The sequence below is a fragment of the Nelumbo nucifera genome, chromosome 5, assembly GCF_055504915.1.
Source record: "Nelumbo nucifera cultivar China Antique chromosome 5, China Antique-T2T, whole genome shotgun sequence".
Classification (NCBI taxonomy): domain Eukaryota; kingdom Viridiplantae; phylum Streptophyta; class Magnoliopsida; order Proteales; family Nelumbonaceae; genus Nelumbo; species Nelumbo nucifera.
In genome coordinates, this window is record NC_142653.1 from 57,394,879 (window position 1) to 57,416,276 (window position 21,398).

General features: G+C 38.1%; 1 protein-coding gene across 5 annotated transcripts in view; it reads right to left on the minus strand.

The window, feature by feature from the left end:
* LOC104596828 (binding protein) overlaps window positions 1–21,398 on the minus strand; it is a 51,812-nt gene that overhangs the window by 10,486 nt on the left and 19,928 nt on the right. For 4 of the 5 annotated variants that reach the window (XR_735107.3, XM_010258142.3, XM_019197692.2 and 1 more), the window contains exons 7-11: window positions 16,175–16,338; window positions 5,924–6,062; window positions 4,729–4,905; window positions 4,475–4,611; window positions 262–582 (exon numbers count right to left, since the gene is read on the minus strand). Coding sequence is in view for 4 of the 5 variants with exons in the window: in XM_010258142.3 (XP_010256444.1) it covers window positions 262–582; window positions 4,475–4,611; window positions 4,729–4,905; window positions 5,924–6,062; window positions 16,175–16,338 (938 nt within the window). In the remaining variant the exon portion in view is untranslated. The remainder of the gene's footprint in view (window positions 1–261; window positions 583–4,474; window positions 4,612–4,728; window positions 4,906–5,923; window positions 6,063–16,174; window positions 16,339–21,398) is intronic. The other variant, XM_088887922.1, reaches the window with a different exon arrangement.

Genomic DNA, 21,398 nt, shown 5'->3' on the forward strand with positions numbered 1-21,398 from the left:
TCAAGCAAAAGATGGACATGAGGAACAAAGGGAGCACAGCTTTATGTGGTAATCTACTGACATGCTCAACCAACACAAAGTGACAAAAGTCACATAATGAAGAATTTGCAGCCAAAAACTCATTTATAAAAAAAAAAAAAGATTTTGCAGCCAAAAAAAATCATTTATCAAAAAAAAAAGATTTTGCAGCCAAAAATCTAATAGGTGGATAGTTGCTCAAATTTACATCCTGCACATGTCAGTAGTGCAAGCGGTACAAACCTGTTGGGTCTGTACTCAAGTAGCAGATTGTAGAGCTGGACATAGAACTCATTTAAATCAACATTCAAAGCATCAAGGTTACTCCTCATTACTTTGAATGCAACAATGCAGCATCTAAGGCGTTCAGAAACAGTCAAACAGTTTTCTGGGGAATCATCAGAGCTGCTACCACCACAGGCAAGCTTTTTGAGGCAATTCATAAGATCACCCATAAAATCTAAGTCAATCAGATGAGAGAACTTCCCCAATCCATCCAGACAAGGAGCAAGTAATGGGTGTGCCCCAAATCCACCAGGTACAGAACTGGCATTCACTTTAGACCTAAAAACAACAAAATCAGGAAAAAAATGATCTCAGATACTTGAGGTAGAAGTCAACAAATACAACCAGTTTCATTGGGGCAATAGCAACAAAGACAGTTTTGGGACACAGTCTTTTGTTCATAAAAATGATTGGGAAAAGAAACCAAATCTCAATGAATACTAATTTTCTGAAATGGAAAGAGAGAGAATGTTGCCACATGATCTTTATCAAACAGAAAACGAAGTAAGTTCATATCTCAAACCGATATTCTAGTGTCTAGTTAAAATCCCCAAGTCTCTTTAAACCAAGTTTTAATTACAATGGACTAAAAAAGTTCAGGCATTCATATCACCAGTGCATCTATTTTCCTTCATAACAAATTAATAACACAAGCATGCAATGACACAAATAGATATAATGATGCATATACAACAGAATAGAAACTATAGTATTCAAACAAAGTAATCCAAATAGAAGATTTTCCAATGATAACACTGGTAGACGATCATAAAGTATGGAGAAATAATGATAAATCATGAGTCAACGTTTTTCCAAAATAATGAATATTAAACCAGATAAGAGGATAAAACCATTAGATAAGAAAAAAGCACTGCTTTTAACCAATGAGACTATAGAGGAAATAGCAGGTATAAGTATTGTATCACTATGTGGAGTACTGGCAATAACCAAATGATGCACACTCACCAATGCTATCGTTGGACAATGTTTGCCCTCATGATCCAATAGGATATGTAAACTACTTTTATTTTGAATAAAAGATTTGTTTCATGTACAATCACATATGCCACTGGGTGTTCATTTCTATGAATAGCCCTTGATCAACATTTTAGGTTTATGTTAATTATGAATAAAATAGAGACAAATATGATCAGTATGCAGACCGAAACTATTCCCAAACAGTAGATGAACTTGGGTTGTTCACCCTGACAAGGTTGACATTCTTATGCCACCTTATGGGAGGAAGCAGTTTTCTCAACTGCTAGGGTGAGACCCAAGGCACATGTATGGGTGTCTATTTCATGAGAAACATTGAATTGGACCACTTTCAGAACTTTTTCACTGGTGGAACACCTGGATTTTTGCATGTAATCCCAAACATGACAATTGTACTCTACCAGGTATCAAACTTGTCTGCTTTTGATAATGCCAACTAGTGAGGTCCTTCTGAGGCCAATACCCGGGTATGTTGGAGCAGGTAAGAATGACATCTAGGTAAGTATGGGAGTGGCTCTTCTTGTTGTTTGGGTGCAGGTTGCTTAGGCCAGCTGATGTAAGTTTGATTTTTTATCCTTCTTTCTTCCCTTGGCGTCATAGAAGAAGAAGAATTATGTGGAGGTGTGCAAGAGCAGCGCTGATTTGGACAGTGTGGGAAGAGAGAAATGCCATAATCTTCCAAGAGGAGAGAAGCCTAGAAGAGCTAAGGGAGTGCATTCTAAATAGAGTGATCATGTGGCTAAAATCACTGGACTTATTCCACCAAATCTCATTTAATGAGATATCGAGGAATTGGTTATCAGTGGCAACTGTTCATCTTTAAAGGCTAGAATAAGTATGGGTTGGGAACCCCCTCCAGCCCTCCTAAAAGATTCGTGAAGTTGAATTTTGATGGCAGAAGCCTTGGTAATCCAGGCCCCTCAGGGGTGGGAGGGGTAACGAGGAATGAGAGTGGTAATGTGGTTCTCATTTATTCGGGTCCCCTAGGTGTTGGAAACTCTACTAGGGCAGAAATTCTAGCTGCTATCCAGGGTGTACAACTAGCAGTTCAGATAAGTGATAGTGGGCTGGCTACAAAACCCAGACTCTTAAGTATGGTGCTTTAAGAATGAAATTAAAAAGTTCAAGTGGCTGACAAGGAATTTGGTTGTGAGAATATAATGGGTGGGGAGATCAGCACATGCTATGGCGGATTGTCTTGCAAAGCAAGGGCAAACAAGGAACGATTTTATTGGGTCCAACTGTAGTTTAAATCTGTTTTCTATCTTTTGAATTCTTCTTCTTGTTAGGAGAGGATGCAGCTCGTGCTTCTCCATGGGAAGCTTGTAACTGAATTATTCTTTCTATTAATGAAATATTGCTTATTTATCAAAAGAAATGATATCTGGGTAAGTAATCATTGTGATGGGATCTGCCATTTTGTCTGAAGTAGGTTTTGCAAATATTAAATTAAGTAAATACTTTCAAAATGGTTTGAAAAATGTGTTTTCCTAGGGTTCCATCATGCAAAGGATGTGACACTAGATTTCTTGGTTAGGGAACAATCCCCAATTAAGAGTGTTGGACATTGATGGCAGTGATATTGCATTGCAAGAGTCAATTTGGGCCCAAAATCCTAATGGACACGTTTCAGTTAGAACCAATGGGTTTGGGCATTAAGGGTGGCAAAGTCCAAATATTAAATGTAAGACATTATTGGGCCCATTTGTAGGCCCAACTACCATGGACAAATTCACCTTAATGTGAATTCGGCCATGGTGGTCCCACTCACTCTAGGACTTGATAAAAAAGAGGAAGAGACTCATATATTGCTTCAAACTGAACTCCTATGGATCAACACCTAACAAACTCACTGTCATAACTCACAAGTACTCTGATTTCTAGAAGGAAACTTCAACTGGTACAACCAACTTTTAGAATGTCTCAGTTTGATTAGGATTTGAACCTAGTTTGACTAGGAAAGTTATGGCTGAATGAGGAGAGCTCTTCTAACCAATTCTTTTCCAATTGGATTGGGGGTTTGACTAGGGGTTTAAGAAGCTCTCTAAGAGATGAAACAAACCCTAAGTTTTCAAACCATCATAAGAGAACCATTTCTCCTCAATTCAGCTTCCTAAGAGAACCAAACTAGTTCTTAAATCTTGCCCTAATTGGTGTTCAACAAAAGTTGTTTGAAACCATCATTAAACCAGGCCAATTGCAGCCAAGGTTACTGTGTTTGACACCTTGGAAAGCATGCAAAAGTTGCCAAAATTCATCCTACACATCAAAGAACTAATTGGTTGAGCAAGATCAAGATTGCACCACTTACAACCTCTTTCCAGGTTCATGAGACAATGGCATATTGGGTGTGAATAGCATAGTGACTCACTGCATTTGTGGTGGGATTTTATCCTTCAGGTATGATGTTAAAATTTAAACTTTTGGGTCCGAAATATCTTGGTCCAAACCCTTTCTTTTCATGATAATTTGGTCCAAACCCTTTGTTTGTTCCCTCATTGGAGAAAATTGTTTCTTTATGTGAATCGTTTCAGCACTCAAATTGCAATTTTGCACTGCAAGGTGCCAACCAGCTGGTTGGTAAGGTCTCCTGCTGGCCATAGCAGATTTTGGATCGAATCCTGCCTGCACCTGGGTTGGGGGGTTACAGGTTGGGGAATGGGCTACCCCCATTGTGTAGCTCTTCAAATGAAATTAAAAAAAAAAAAACTTTGCACTCCGATATCCGATTGGGGTGATCTTTTTTTTATTTTGGGTAAAACATCTTGGGACCTCAAGTTGCAATTTTAAGCATATTTTACAAATAAAAAAAATTAAAAAAAAAAACTGAATGAAAAATATAAATTAATAATATTTATATATACAAATATTACATCTCAAAAATAATTATACATTTTTATTGATAACATACATGTTTATACATACCTATACACACACACGCATATATACATATATTGTAGTACAGTCTGACCTGTTCGACACGGATGGTTGAACCAGTGACCCGTGACCCAGAAACAAAAACGATTTGGAAGAGGCAAGGCCACAAGAAGGCACCAAGATTGAAGGCACTGACATGGATGGAATAGTGCCTTGTGGCATGCTGCAGGTGGGTCATAAAAAGCAGAACCTTTTCCCACCATTAAAGGAAGAGTAGCAGAACAGATAGGAAACACACCTGATGGAAGTTGGTTGCAAGGTATGCTTTAAGATGCGAAAATATGTTTGAAATACAGCAGAAAGCGTCTCTGACTGCATCCTTCTTCTTTCTTCAATGTCTGGAGCAAAGGAAACAGCCTTCAGATCGGCATGGACCTATGCATAACATCAAAAATCCTAAGTAACACTCACCCAATGGAAGAATGATTAACAGAAAAATTAAAAAAAAAAAAAGCAAAAAGAAATTAAGGGCTCTCGTGAATCATACTATACCTCTGCCCTTGTCTTTGCCAGCAATTCCTGTCTACTCTTCTTTCTGTCACTGACTTGCATATTCTTTAGCTCTTCAGCATTTTTCTTTCTCTTATTTTTCTTGCCTTTGACATCACCAGCATCTTTTGACAGTTCAGACCTCCCAAGATCCTCAGCAAAAGTCAAGGACAAGAAAACCTGATACATCATGGAAAGGAGGTAAATAAAACGAAAAACAATTAAAGTATTAAATTTTAACAAGTTAATTTTAATCATTGGGTTTTATATTTATTTGTTCTTAAAGACAGACCGCCGAGCCTCCACCTGTTTCTCGTAACAGGAATCTTTGTTCTCCACACCTAGGATCTTCCTTCATCTATTTGCCATAACAAACCTTTCCTCCATCTCATCCTCCATCAGTCCTCAAGTCTTCTTATAAATAACTGAGTTGTTAGATCATTGAAGTCATTGGAATGAAGGGTTCAGTCTAGACACAACATCTGTCCCTCATACTTGAGATATTGTATGACACGTATTAGTCTTCAAGGACAATAAAATGCTAAATAATAGGATTTAAGGAGTTTCTATGGGTTTAAATGTTAGAACCCCCCGTTATACATACATAAAAAAATGGAGAATTGAAGCTTTAGACGCTTGATATTGAAAAGTTCAGTATCAAGTGTGTTAATGCTTTGAATCTCAGATACAAATACCAAGATGACACTTAAATTTAAAAAACAGATACAAAAGCATGATAATAAGCATATTAAATGGGATATTAACACCTCTACCCATGTCTGGGAAATTAGGAAATGGAATGTCATATCCCTGTCTCCCTCATCCATGTCTATACTGGTATTCATTTGTGAATGAAAAGGTACAGACACTTCAAGATGCAGATTTTCTAATCATTCTTGTTCAAGTATTCAGATGTAACATGTACGAGGAATGATGGTACTTTAGAAAGAATATTTTTATTCAAAGACTTTGATATAATATCAGATTCACTGGGGCTTGTTTCGTAATTTAGACAATTCTAGTGTCAATATAAAGCACTAGTCTCATTAAAGAGATCAACGCAAGTGATAACATTAGCCCTGAAATTTTTTTTAATCTTCTCTTCTTTTTCTCTCTTCTCTCAGTAGGCACGTCGAAAAAATAAATAAATAAATAAAAACGCTCCCGAAGTAAATCAACATATAAAAACCCTTAATACCTCAATAGAATCAGGATGCAGCTGACAATCATGAACCTTCACATGATCCGCTATCAAGTGAACAGCATGACCAGTAGCTTCACCACCATGCTTTCCCTCATTGGCAAAAAGTGATTTCACGGTTGCACAACAGAGTTTTCTGTAACATATAAAATACATACTTCTCAAAAGGTGCATATCAAAAAGGCAAAAAAAAACGAACCTTAAGAAGGCAATTAACAATGAAAATTAGAGACTCAACACTTTTGCAGACACCAAAGTAAGGATCCACAGACAATTATGCCTCCCGGGAAGCCATTAAGAAGCTGTCTTCAACTTGAACCACATGTAGGCATAGAAGGCATAGTTGTACATTGTGTTATAAAATACTTTTATATTCTTAATTGTTTGAGATTATAATTATAAAATAGACATTTTTTTGATAAATGAATATAAAATAGACATTATTAAACTAAAACATTCATTTTGTGCATTTATTTTCTTTTCTTTCTTCTTTTTCTTATGAATATGTTAATTTTCTATACTTCAACATGAAGTTTACACTTTCCTTTATGAAAACTATGGATAAATATTAAGGAAATATGGTTATGCCATGGAACCTGGGGAATTACCCTAGAATATATAATTTTTACTTAAAAAAATCCATTGCCTAGGCAACTAGGCGACAAGGCACCCCCTTGTTGCCTAGCCTCGCCTTGGTGCCTTAAAAACTATGCTTCCAATGACCTATGCCACAACCTATATCCTTCTATAGGAAACCTCCAAAGCCACTTTCCTAGGAGGGTTGTATTATTTTTAGTCAAATTTCCAATGCTAAGTATTCCCGATTCTTTTTGTTTACACACTTGCTCTCATTTTATCACATGGCCTTTTTTCCACTCACCTATTTCCCACAGGAAGTCCCCCATAAACTTTTCTAGTTGCCTTGCCATCTTACCTAGTATTCTAAAAGTGGATAGGTAATAGGTAAGCAGGTTGGCTAAGGTGGGTTTGATCAAAGTGGCTCTTCCTCCCATGGATATCTAGCATCTTTTCAACAAAGCTAATTTTTCACAAATCTTTCTACCACTAGTTTCCAAAAGCTTTTTATTTTCGGATTACCTCCAAAGGCATATCAAGTACTCTAGATGCCAATTTTTAATCTCACAGTCCAGCACACATGCCACCAATTGAATTTCTTGTTCTTCCATGTTAATTTCTACCACACAACTCTTACCCCAGTTCACTTTCAACATTGAAATCCTTTGGAACCCATCTACTAAAGCTTTCAAATTTCTTAGACGAGATTCATTACAATCCTCACAAAAAATGATTTTGTCATCTACAAATTGTAGATGGGTAACAAGAATTTCATTTCTTCCAATCCTCAAGCCTCTAAACTGATTTTTTAAATCAACCTTGATAATCAGTTTGCTAAGAACCTTAGCAACAAAGGTAAATAAGAAAGGGGAGATGGGATTTCCCTGTCTTAAACCTCTCTTTGCTAGGAAGATATCCATGCCTACCCTAGTGTTTTAAAAGCACAAGGGCCAATTTGCGCCCAAGGCGAGAGGCGCAAGGCGAGGCATGTTCCTTTTAAAAGCAAGGCACAAAAATACAAAAAATTGCTAAAAAAAAAGTCAGAAAATTCAAAAAAAAATCCAAAAAATTCAAAACAAATGCAAAAATATTAAACATAATATTAATAAGAAATATAAACTTTAGTTTTAAAATTAATGGTTTTAAAAAACCCATTATCTAAAATTAAAAGGGAAAATTCCCAATAGGTACCTTGTACTTTAGGTCAAGTGCCAATTTAGTACCCGAATTTTAAAATGCGACAATCTGGTACCCGAATTTTCAAGATGTGACAATTTAGTACCTGTTAACCAGCTGTTAAGTGTCATGGGAAAAGACACAAATACCCTTCAACTGTCATCTAATTTTCTTTATCAACCTTCTATTAATAAAGCAACAACGATCCCAGTTTCCCACTAACCAAACCAAACACAAAGCATAAGAATTCAAATATATGAAAATGAGCCAAGTGGTCATTACTCGGAAGGTAATAGGCTAATAGCAGCTCCCCTCCCCGGCAATTACAGTTGCTTTCTTCCAAGCTTCTCACCTGTTAATTTGGCTCGTATTGCATTGCAAATCCCCACTTTTTCCTCCTAATTTATTTGTTAAAGGTTTTTCTTTTTTATTTTTTAGTTTTACCACTTTACTAAACTCTATTTGCCTAAGGATTCAAATATCTTTCATCACTCTCTATACATTTCTTTCCGTCTTTTTCCACTTGCATGTTCGCAGGAAATGGCATGTGTTTCTACTAAAAGAATTCCAGTTTTGCAGAAGGCGAATAGAGGTAGCGAGGTAAAATGGGTGGCCTTCAATTCCCATAAAGAACAAGACAAAGCAGACGTGTTCTTTCAGGGCCGACAACGTGTGTGAACCAACAACATAAAATGGTTCATGTGGTGCCTCTCTTTTGACAGAATCATAAATGTGTGAGCCGGCGACGTGTTCTTTCAGGGTGCTCATTTCATTGTCGTTTTTCCTATTTTTTATGAGGTGATCCAGGCGGGAAATTATTTAAATCTATATTAAAATGGGGTTTCAGTCCTTTTTTAATTCATTAACTCGTTCATTTATCTCCATAGGTATATATAAGTTGAGGGAGAGGAGGAGAAGATAGAGAGATTCGGGATATATCTCGTTGATCTTATTCTTCTTGTTCTTCCTCTCTGTTCTCCAATCCAATCGCAACAGTCAAGAATATTTCGAAACCTTCTCGATTCAGGTAGGATTCCATCAAGATAGTCGGAATTTTAGTCATTGCGGTTCAAGGTCAGAGTCCTTGGAGCATAGTTCTTCTCGTGGTTTCACCAACGTAAGTAGCAGTTGCAGAAGCCACAACCTATCAAGTAGCAGCTCCGTCAACGCCACCAGATACAAGCCAAGAGTGAAGAACCATTTTCATACCCACCCTAGCCCAAAACCCCAATTGTGATACTCGAGTGCTACTGCTTGGCCGGGGAATGCAGGTAATCGGGACAGGTGATCGACGATATGGGGACTTTTCTGAGTGGGCGTAGTACGGACGCTGGAGATTGAGTTGGCCGACCTAAAGCGTCGGAACAGAAACAAGAGTTGTAACAGTAGCAGTCGTAATACCAGGAATGGTACCTATGGTGGCAGAAACAATCTTGATGAAACAGAAAAAACGACTATGAAGGAATAAAGGACAACAGGAAAAACGACGATGAAACGAGCACCCTTTTTTCTTGATCAGGAGTAGTTCTCTTTATCTCTCTTGATCAGGAGCGTCAAGCGTGGGCATGTTGGCAGCCACGGTGGCGAACTAAGAACACCACTCCTCCCGTAGGCCATGGTAGCGGACAGCGGCGAGCCCTAGCTATTGTGTTTTCATCATCAAATGATGGCGTGGACTGTTGACAGCTTGGCTTGGGCTTCATTTTGTTGAGAAAGAAGATAATGAATGGTGTATTTTATTTTCAAGGGTAATTTTGGCATTTCCAAAAGTTTTAAATCGCACATGAGGTCACGTGATATACACAACTGACGGTCCATTAACAATAGGTACTAAATTGTTGCATTTCAAAAGTTCGAGTACTAGATTGTCACGTTTTAAAGTTCGGGTACTAAATTGGCACTCGGCCTAAAGTACAGGGTACCTATCGAGAATTTTCCCAAATTAAAATACATAAACATAACATGTAAAGCATATTCAAATGAAAATTTAAAAATAAAATCAAACATATAAAACATTTTCAAGCATGTAAAGCTCACAATCTCTTTTTTTTTCTTCAATTGCATTACTTCAAGTAGCTAATGTGATGTAAAACAAATTACATTTCTAATTCTACAAGTCACCTTTGTGCCACACCCCTCGAGGCAAGCCCAAACAAGTCCATGTTAGGGTCTTAAATTCTTAATCCTCACACAAAAATAATGATTTTATAATTTTATTTGCCTTTTCAGAAGATATTTTATTAAGATGAATGAATGAACAACATTAGCAAATAGGGGGTTCTCGGAGCTTTGGTGAGTGAGCAAAGCAAGGGGTGTCATTGGGGGTCTGAGGGCGGAGCCCCCGGCCCAGCTGCTAGGTTCAAAAAAAGGCAAAAAAGCGTACAATTTTCAAAAGGTGCACGTTTGGGCAAAGGTGCATGCCTAGGCGCACCAAGCGTGTGCCTAGGACCTAGACGAGGCACCTGCCCTAAAATGCGCCTCACTTGTGCGCCTAGGCGCATGCCTTTTAAATCACTGGCCTACCCCATATGTCAAAAATTGAGAAATGTATTGAACTAATGTACCCTTTAATCCACTTTGTCCATCTCTCTCTCAAGCCAAAATTTTCCAAAAGGACAAGAAGAAATGACCAATCCACCATGTCATAGGCTTTTTCCAAATCTAACTTGCAAATTAAGCCTCTCTCCCCCTATTTCCTTTTTTTCAGCCACACACTCATTTGCTACTAGGATTTGGTCTATAATTTGTCTCCCTTCTACAAAGGATGTTTGATTTTTGAGAGATTACTGAGGGAAAAATAGTTCCCAACCTCCTTGCAATCTACCAAGACTGTACCAATGATATTATAAAGGCTTCCTATGAGATTTATAGGTATGTAGTCTTTCAGAGTTTTAGCCTCTTTCCTTTTAGGCACTAGGGTCAGGTAGGTGGCATTTGCTCTTGGTGAGACTTTCCTTTTCTAGTGAAATTCAAAAAACATCCCCATCAGGTCATCCTTTATAATCTCCCAACAATCTTGGTAGGCCATTGAAAAACCATTAGAACTTGGAGCTTTAGATCTTTCATTGAGAAAATTTCTTCATGAACCTCATCCACAATGAAATTCCTTTATAAAAAAGTTGTTTTTGTCTCAGGCACTTTGTTCCAATCCAAATTCCTCAAATCAAGGTGTCTATTTCCTATGGTGGCAAAGGTTGATTTAAAATGGTCCACAAAGATCTTAACAATTTCCCCCTCCCTATCTATCACTCGGCCTTCAACCTCAATACGAGAGATCAATCTTTTCCTTCTTCCATTTGCTAACGAGTGGAAGAATTTTGTATTGCCATCTCCTTCCACCATTTGCATCTTGATTTGTTGTCTCCAAGAGATTTCTTCCTTTCTTAACATCCCTTCTAATTCCACCTTTAGGCTCCATCTCTATGTTCTTTTCTCCACATTAATCTCCCTTCTGGCTTCTTTTTGATCTAGCTCCTCTATCCTTTTAGCAATTTTCTCTTTTCACTCTTCTATTCTCCCAAATTCTTCTTTATTCCATTCCTTGATCCTTTCTTTCAATCTCTTTAGTTTCTTTAGACTTTAGTAAATCTCACCCTTTATTTCTCACATTGATTCCACTCTCCACCCACCGAGCACTAACCCTTTAGTTCAATGAATTTTGGGATTTCCAGCCACATATTTTCAAATCTAAAGGGTGTGGAGAGCCCTAGAGAAGTTGCTTGATTAAGGCATAAAGGACAATGATCAAAGGTTCCCTAAGTAGAGATTTTAAAATTAACTTTCCCTAAGTAGAGATTTCAAAGGCTCCTCCTAATCTACTAATGAAAGGAATCTATCTAACTTGGAGCATACTTGGTTTTCCTAAAGTTTGACCAGGTAAAAGGGGCTTAACTCTAGAGATTCTACTCGGGTATTGAACTTTCCCATGCTTGTGGTTATGGTCTAGTTCGGGTTATTTGTTTCATTTGTGAATCTTATAGTATTTAAGTCTCCCCCCAAACACCATGGTCCCTCCCATAGGCCCCTAATTGCAAATAGTTCCCTCCACAAGAGGCCCCTATCTCTGTATAAGTTAGGGCCATAAACATTTGTGAAAACCTATTCTCTTCCATCACCCACTTTCTTTGCTTTTATTGAAACTGGAAATAGCCCAATCAACTCCTCTTGACACCCCACCTCCTTATTTGTCCACACTGTAATAATTCTGAAGCACCCCAAGAGGGGGCAGAACCAACTCAAACCTCTACTACTACAGATACTTCTTATCCATCTTCTATCCACCCCTGAGAACTTTGTTTCTTGCAGCATTAATATATATGGTCTCTTTTCTTACCACATTCTTGATAATTCTCCTTTTTCTTGAACTCCCTAAACCCTTTAGATTCCAACAAAGAATCATCATTGTAACTGTTATAGAAGCTTCAAACTATCTGCACATGGGCCGAGTGCCAATTTAGTACCTAAGCTCAGTGTTTTAAAAGCACAAGGCGCAAAAAAGGCAGATGGGCCAATTTGCGCCTGAGGCACAAGGCAAGGCACACGCCTTTTTTAAGCAAGGTGCAAAAATTAAAAAAAAAAAAGCTAAAAATCAAAAAATGCAAAAAAAAAAATCAAAAATCAAAAAATTATTAAACATAATATTAATACAAGTACACTTTAATTTTAAAATAAATGTTTTAAAAAACCTATTATCTAATATTAAAATACATAAATATAACATGTGAAGCATATTGAAATGAGAATTTAAAAATAAAATCAAATATATAAAACATTTTCAAGCATATAAAACCCACTCTTTTTTTTTCCTCGATTGCATTACTTCAAGTAGCTAATGTGATGTAAAATATATTACATTCCTGATTCTACGAACAGCCTTTGTACCATGCCCCTCGAGGCAAGCCCAAACAAGTCCCCTATTTGGTAATGTTGTTCATTCATTCATCTTAATACAATGTCTTCTTAAAAAGCAATTAAAACTATAAAACCATTATTTTTTGTGTGAGAGAACTAGGAATTTAAGACCTAACATGGACTTGTTTGGGCTTGCCTCGAGGGGCGTGGCACGGGGGTCCGGGGGCTGAGCCCCCAACCCAGTCACTAGACATAAAAAAAGTAAAAAAGTGTCGGTTTCAAAAGGCGCAAGCCTAGGCGAAGGCGCCTACCTTGAAATGCGCCTCGCCTGTGCGCCTATGCGTGCCTTTTAAATCACTAACTGATCTACCCTCTTTTGACTCTTATCCTTATCGTACGATACTACACTGACAAGTTTTCCAACCTCCCTCATCCTTCTCTTTCTTTTTTTATTACCTTCCACTTCCTTCATATGGTATACTTTCAGTTTGGCAAGTTCTTCTTTTGATCTCTTAGGTTTCTTCCCCTTCTTTGTTTGATCACTACCTTTTTTTTTATGAATTGTTTGATCACTACTTTTTCCTCCTCTCTCTTTAATTTGGCCATCAATCTCCTCTTTCTCTACTGGTTCTATGGTAATCCCCTACACTTCTAACCTTTTCTCATTCTTCTCCTCCAGTTCAACTTAAGTTTGCTAGGTGTCCAAATACCATGTCCATAATCTCCTCCTCCTCCACTGTCACTTCAACTCTTCCACTCTTCTCAAACCCAATAGGGTCAAAGTTCGCTTAAGGTGTGGCACCAACAGAGGGATTAGCATCAGGCTGCGTAGAAACAAAACCAAAGGAGAAGACAGTGAGAGGAGGAACAAAAGAGGGAAGGGGGGGAAAAGACTCCCTAAACCGAACTAGTACAAACTTTCCCAATGTTAAGCTTTGAATGGTCAAATTCCTTTTCTTGATCAACCTATACAGCTAGCAAGTTTTGTTCCTCAAGCATTCCTCTGCTCCATTCATTTTGATCCTCTTCACCCCATTTACGGACACCATGTTCTTGCATTTGACCTGTTCCTAGATTTTCCTCTCCCTGAGGTTCCTCTTGAGATCCCCCACAGTCAGCAGTAGTTTCTTCCACTCCCATTCCTTCAGCTCCAGAACTTCTGTGCCCAATTGTTCTTCATCAAGGAGCTCTATACCAAGTTGCTCTATGTCCTCAATCTTGCAACTTTTTATTGAGTCCACACTTCCAATATTTGACGGTTGGTTAACTACTTCATCTAAATCCCTAAGTTCCTCCCAGTCAGTTTCATCGTCAAAGTCATGCTCTCGCTCAATGTCATAGAGCGGATTGGGTTTATCAGGGGTGATTGAGTGTTCCATCAAGAAAATCTTCCAACATAAACTTTTCCTTGGAGATTCTAGGCCTTTTGCCACTAAAGAGAGAAAAGGGAGCCTGGCTCTACATGAATTCTTCGCAACCTGAGCCTGAACTTGATGAAAGCTTAGTTGTTTTGAATGGGACTATGATATACCATAATTTGTGTCCCTATTCTATTGCTCTTGAGGAAGCACGAGCTTTTTAAGTGAATCGTGTGTCTCCGGTTCTGTTCTAATCCCTACGACAGGTTTAGGCATTGATTCAATCCGTATCTAATAGATGTTCTCCCTGGTTTGGTTTTGACCTTACTACTTCCACATAAGAGGCCCTGTGGCCCTTGGATTAAATTCAAAAAAAAAATTGAAATATTATCCTTTGAAGGAAGTCTTTCGGTTTCTAACATTTCCTCCAACTTTTTAGCTTCCAAAATTTTAGCTTCATCTCCACATTTCCTTCCATCCACCTAGCTTATTCCACGTGGCATCTAGTATGACACATCATCACCTTCTTCCTTCAACTAGGAGTTCCAAAGCAGCACTTCAGCTTCCGATGCAATACAGATTGTTCTCCAGGCATCATCAGAAAACACCTCCAACACTTAGGGGTGTTTCCTGGCTTCATTCCCACTAGTTTGATCTTTTTATCTCGCAATTCCTTCATACAGCAGCCTTCTAAGCTCCTCTGCAAATAGCAGCAACTCTGGAAAAATTGCTCCTACCAAAGTTTCTTCATTACAGTTGAGCAACTAACTTTCTATTGACAGTTTTCCATATCAAGTTTCAAAAGCCATCAGTTCCAACTGAAAATTCCCCATATCTAAAATTGCCTTCCTTCCACGAAAAGGTACAAGGGTTGCCTTTTCTTTGGATCGAGTTTGTCACATTTTCCTTTGTCGTGACAATCTTCCTCCCTTCCCTTCTGTGTTTGTTCAGACTTCTTCTCCGGGGCTCTTAGCATTTCCAATTCCTCTAGGCTCTTCGTACTTCGATTGGAAATCTTCTGGCAGGCATCACATTTGTTTCTTCCCTTGGCCAAAAAATTCTGTTAATGTAATATACCAAGCTTTATTGTTTCTTCTGTTCTCGACCAAAAACCACTTTCCTCCTCTATCTATCTTATTCATCCAAAACCACTTTCCTCCTCTATCTATCTTATTCATCCATCCCTCTTTCTTCATTGAGAAAATCAGGCCATCTATGAATTCTTTGAGCCAATTCAGAACCACCAAGTCCAAGATGACCATTGCTTATTTATCTTCTCGATTTTCAGATTTATTCCACCTTTAGATTTTGAATCCTCCAGTAGTAGTCTTTTCTTCACCTTGATTTCTTTCCTCTACCTTGTCGCTAGAATGAAGTTCTCCATGGCTACTCCTCCCCAGACCAGCTGTGCTCCAGGACTTGTCAATACTTAGTTACTTACTACCTCTTGTTTCTTTGGGATGGATTTTATCTATTTCAAAGAAAATAAAACTTAATATATCTTGTGTTTTGTCCTTGTTTTTTATGGATAGGGTGCCATCTCATCACCCATTTTATCGTAACCTTCTTTTTATTCTAATCAAATTTATCTTCAATTAGCCAAAAATAGAGGAGAAAAATTATGATTCCCACAAAAGGTAACATGCAGAACTTTACAATAACGAGAATGTTGAACTTCCACAACCAGTATAAGCCGCTAGAGCAAGTTGTGAATCTTCTAGTGTGACATCCTAACAGTTGGGGACTGGGACAGTGAGAACACTGAGAAGAATGCAAAATCCAAAAATAATAATTGAATGAGTACGACCAAAGGGCAAAATGCTATGGCTCTAAAGAAAGGAAAAGGCAAGTCAACAAAGGATCCCATGGGCCTCTTTACTTCATAATAACTTATCAAAAACTAGAGTTCAGGCATACAGAGATAACATCTCATTAAGACAAATCCAACAATCAGCAAACTCTTTGGAATGATGGATTATCTTGGCCAGGTTTAGGGAGATTGGAACTGTACTCAGATTCATCTCTCCCAGGATAGTATTTATTGGTGTTACTTTTTTTTAATTATTATTGTGCCAGCTTGTCTGTTTGTACTCAGCATGGTTGATAAGTCTCTTTATGGGTTATTTGTAAATCATAACTCCCATGCTATTAGAATCAAATAAAAGTTAAAGTTCAGAAGCACAGCAAGTCTAAAAATGGACTGTTTTTCCAGAATGTTACCTTAGTCAAAAAACTACTACAAGGAAATTGTTGAAATGCTCAAAGAAAAAATGTATGGATATAGAACCTTATGACATCATCGAAGGAACTTATATTCTTTACGACAGCAACTAACAGATTATCACTGAAGTTGAAGTGGGGAACTGCATCTAGTAGAGCACAGATACAACGAACAGCAACATGTTGGAAAGATGGCTGCTTTTCTAAAGCTATCAGCTTCTGCAGGTATGCCTAATAAATATATAAAACAATAGTTAGAATAATCCCATTACAAGAATTAACATACAGATGAAGACTGATAAGCAAAGCAGTCAAAATCTTGTGATTTACAATAAGATTCACAGACTGAAATCTGAATTATGAACCCCAAAGGCTCAGATACAAATCTTACCACTTCCTTCTAAAAAAAAGTATTTATCTATTATTGCTCAAATCCTACAATTCAATTCAGAATCTTATGGTTGACCCAAATGATGCAATTCAAATCAACTTAACCAGGGCCCATGCCTGTACTGTACCAATACTTTTTTTCTTTTTGTTTTTTTGATTCAAGGGATTTTATCTTTTAAACCTTTGCTAGATTAGAAATTGGTTTGGGTTATACAAATCAATCTAAAGATCCTTTTGAGTTTATTTTCCACCAGTTTTGTGTATTAAAGAACCATTATGTGCGGTTATCTGACCTTGAAATTGAATTTAATTACACCATCTATGGATTTTAGTGAAGACATGGTAAATATTATAATAGTGATTACCTGTACAATGGATGTGGATTTAAAATTGGGTTTTATCACCGTCCCTATTTTTTTAAGTTTTTTCTATGTACCAGCCTGAGGCATGCATGTTGCTCATGCTTTTTTTGATCAGTATGCATGTTACTCATGTTATGAACCTAGATAAGACATGTACAAGAATCATAAGGAGAAAGAGGGGGCAGGGGGGAAGAGAGGGAAAAAGAGAGAGAGAGAGAGAGAGAGAGAGAGAGAGACAAGTATTCATGAAACAGTACCAAATGGTTGGGATTTTATTCAATAAAAATAGTTGGGATATTGTACTGGCCCAAACGACTAGTCTAGCCTCACCTTGAAAGGCTATAGTGAATTGTGATACACTTCCCCTTTTCTCTAGCCTCACCTTGAAAGGCTATACTGAATTATGATGCCCCTTCCCTTTTCTGGCATTTTGTGAGATATGAGGTTTGTTCTAGTAAGAAATTTAAAAGGTGCGCCTAGGCACACAGGCGAGGCACATTTTAGGGTATGTGGCTTGCCTTGAGGGGCTTGGTACAAAGGCAGCTCATAGAATCAAGAATGCATAATGTTTAACATCACATTAGCTATTTGGAATCCAGTGTTTTAAATAAAAGGCATGGAAGGCATACGCCTCCCGGTGAAGCACTCCCAAAACGCCCTGAGGCATATGCTAGAGGCACTGACACCTCTGAGGCGTACGCCTTAGGTGCAAGAGGCATATGCCTCATGCGCTTTTTTCATGAGGTGTGCTAGAGGCGTACGCCTCATGCACATCTTATATAAAAAGACAAAAAAAAAAAGAAAAGGAAAGGAAAGGAAAAGAAAAGAAAAGAAAGCGAAGGGAAAGAAAAAGAAAGGGAAGAAAAAAAGAGAAAAGGAAAGAAAATGAAAGGAAAGGGAAGAGAAGAAAAGAAAAGAAAAGAAAAGAAAAGGGAAAAGAAAGTGGTTTGCCCCCTGTCCCTTCAGTTGGGGGGCTTTGCCCCCCAGACCCCCCCTTTCAACTAATGTTGTGCATCTTTATTCTTCTTAATATAAAAGATTTTTATTAAAAATAAAGAAAAAATGAATCCCCCCTTCCTCCTCCTAACCCCCCACCCCTTAAGGAGGCTTACGCCTCTTGCGTTCTGAACCACTCTCACGCCTCTAGGTAGTGGAACGCCTCATGTCACACCTCCACGTTTTAAAGCATTGTTGGAAACTTGAATAAGTTTTATATGTTATGCTTGATTTTATTTTTAAATTTTCATTTTAAATATGTTTTACATGTTATGTTTATGTATTTTAATTTGAGATAATAGGTTTTTTAAAAGCATTTATTTTAAAATTTAGGTTTATATTTTAATTAATAATGTGTTTAATATTTTGCTTTTTTGAATTTTTGGCATTCTTCTGAATTTTTCTTTTTTTTTTTTTTGCATTTTTAAGCTTTGCTTCAAAAAGGCACACACCTCGCCTTGCACCCTGTGCCTTGGACGCAAAATGGCCCTTGCACTTTAAAAATGACCATGACTTGGACATGTGCATAGAAGACCATCAACAGCACCCATAAGAAGAAGTGGTTTGTTGCCAATTGAAGGGGCTAAAAGGGCTAGGCTTAGACCAGAAGGACATGGATGAAGTAGTAAGAAATGATTTAAGCACAACAATAGATATGGCATTAAACAGAATTGAATGGAGAAACAGAATTCATGTAGACAAACCCATATAGTTGTGACTAAGCTTGGATGATGATGATGGTATTACAAATCACAATTTCCTCATTTGTTTTTTTTTTCTAAACAACAGAAATTTTCAGTTTCCTCATTTGTCTCTTTCACACCTCATGGCATGTATTGGGATTTTGGTTTTAGGATGAGTTTGAGGGACTTTGAAACTTCTTCAGCCTTAAGTTTTGTGGAAAACTATTCAAGGGGCCTTTCTTGAAACCATTAAACAATCATCATATTTGGATTATTAACACTTTTAGTGATTTTAATTGTGCTTCATTTTACCAGACCCTATCTCTCATCCATTCTTTTTTACAGGCATTCCAATGAAAAAATAGAGTGGACCAGTACCACCAAAAATCAAGGCTTCCCTTGGGAGGTGCCTTCATGGAAAAATCAACACTTTTAACATTCTTCGAAAGAGGAAGACTCATATTTTTTCCCTTTGTTTTGCAGGTGGAGAATTTATTTATGACTTACTAATCTCTTGCTCACACATATCTAATATCTTAGATTGGTTCTCTACTCTTTTTGGTTGTATCTGGATTCCCTCTTCCACTTCAAGCCTTCTTTCCACAACTTGCCAAGAAAGAGAGGGAGAATTATGTGGAGGTGCACAGCGCAGAAATGGTTTGGACGATTTGGGAAGAAAGGACTCAAAGAATCTTTAAGGAAAAGACACACTGCAAGGAAGTCCTCATTGACAGCATCTCAGATTCTTGGTTAAACTTGCTCATTGAATAGAAACAATGGATATGTTTAGTATCTTGTCAGTGGATGCCATACTCAGAAACTGGAAGAATGTAGTTTGGGCTTCAACAATAAAAAGGATCACCCCATCACCTTGGGAACAAAAATAACTTCAACTTTGCTGGCTGTAGTGTTGGCAACCCTGGAACTTCAGGTGTATGAGTATGTAGAGATGCAAATAAGAGCAGTTCTAGCTTTGTATTCCAGACCAGTAGGCCATAGAGACTCCAAACAAGCTGAGCTGTTAGCAGTACTACACAATTTGAGAGTGGAAAAGCTACTAAATTACAAGAACTCAGTGGTAGAAAGGGTCCCAAGGATAGTAATTGGCTGGTTCAGAGCAAAAAACAAGGGCTATGGAAATTTAAAGGGGCCACTAACAAACTGCAGTGTTTATTGGGGAACCGCATGTGACCTTCAATTAATTTAGATTAGCCAATGGCCTGGCTGATATACTGGCCAAACAAGGGGCAACCAGGGAACATTTTTACTAGGGTCAAATGTATGTTAATGATCAAAATGGGGTTAGCGGGCAAACTGCCAGCACAAACCAAAGATTCTTTTTTTTATGAATGAAGAAGTAGTTTTATTAAAGAGAAGTAGAGAACAAAAGAGAGTACAATCAACCTTGGAGGAGGTACAAGATGCTACCTCCCCTTAAGGGTCAATACAGACCCAAGTCTTAACAAAAAACAGAACAGAACTATAGATTAGCCCAATACAAAGAAGCCCGAGAAACCCCTTGTTTTGCCAGAGTCTGCCAAAGCATTTGATCTGCTAATCCACTGGAAGTTGACTGACATATTCCTTGTGATCCCATTTTACTTTTTCCAGGAGATCTCTGTAGCCCCAAACAGTACTGATCGGATTCAGCAGCCAACACATACCACCTTGGAGTCACCTGCACCCAAAGTTGGTTAGCAATTTGTAGGCCCTTGTACAGCTGCAAGTATTTCAGCCCTTGTTGAGTCTCCAACTCCCACTGGACCTGAGAATAAAGAGATAATGTTGTCGTCCTTGTCCCTCAAAACCCCTCCAATGCCTGAGGGCCCTGGGTTGCCTTGGCTGCTACCATCAAAGTTCAGCTTTACAACCCCTTCTGGAGAAGGTGTACACCTTACTTGTGCCCTAATCTGAACTTTCTATGATGACTGATCTTTTGAGCTTGCTGAATTCAGTTTTCTTGAGTGAAGGTGGCTCGGATTCTAAAGTATGGGGTCCTAACTCTGATGGGGAGTTCTCTTGTAAGTCCTTTTGTTCTCTGGTTGCCACCTCTTCTTTCCAGTCAAGGAAATTTGGTGTTCTCCCATTCCCGCTAAAATCAGTGCCTTTTGTTGGGAAGTGTTTCATGGAAGCATTAATACGATAAATACCTTTGATGTTTGATCTACTTCAAAGGAAGATACCAAATTGGTGTTTGTCCCCCAACTGGTGTGTTCTTTGCAAGTTGAATGGTGAGACTGTGTTTCATCTTCTTATCTCTTGCCCTTTTATTAGCTTTCTTTGGGATTGGGTTACTTCTCTTTTTGGATACAGTTGGTCTTCTCCTGATAGGTTGGAGGGTTTGTTTAGACCTACTAGAATTAGTTGTAGACAAAAGAGGGGCAGGACCTTATGGAGATGCACTAGAGCAGCACTAATTTGGACAGTGTGGGAGGAAAGAAATGCAAGAATATTTGAAGAGAAGGAACGAAGCAAGGAAGCCTTGGTTGAAACTATAACATTGAGAGTAGCACATTGGGCAAAAAGTTTGAAGCTGTTTTCAGATTTCAAGATTGAAGATTTCTTCAGAGCTTGAAGTATCATTGCTGCATCCTCAACTACAAGACAGACCTATTGTTTAGCCCCCTTGCTTTGTAATTTTCTTAATCTTAATTAATACATTTCACAGTTATTGATCAAAAAAAAAAAACTACAAGACAGACTTGTTGAGGTTTGGTCTCCCCCAATAAATGGTGGGAAGAAACTAAATTTTGATGGGAGCTGTTTGGGTAACCCAGGCCCCTCAGGTATTTGGGGGGGTGGGGTCATTATGGATGAAGAGGGGACATAATTGCTTTATACTTTAGCCCTGTGGAGCAGG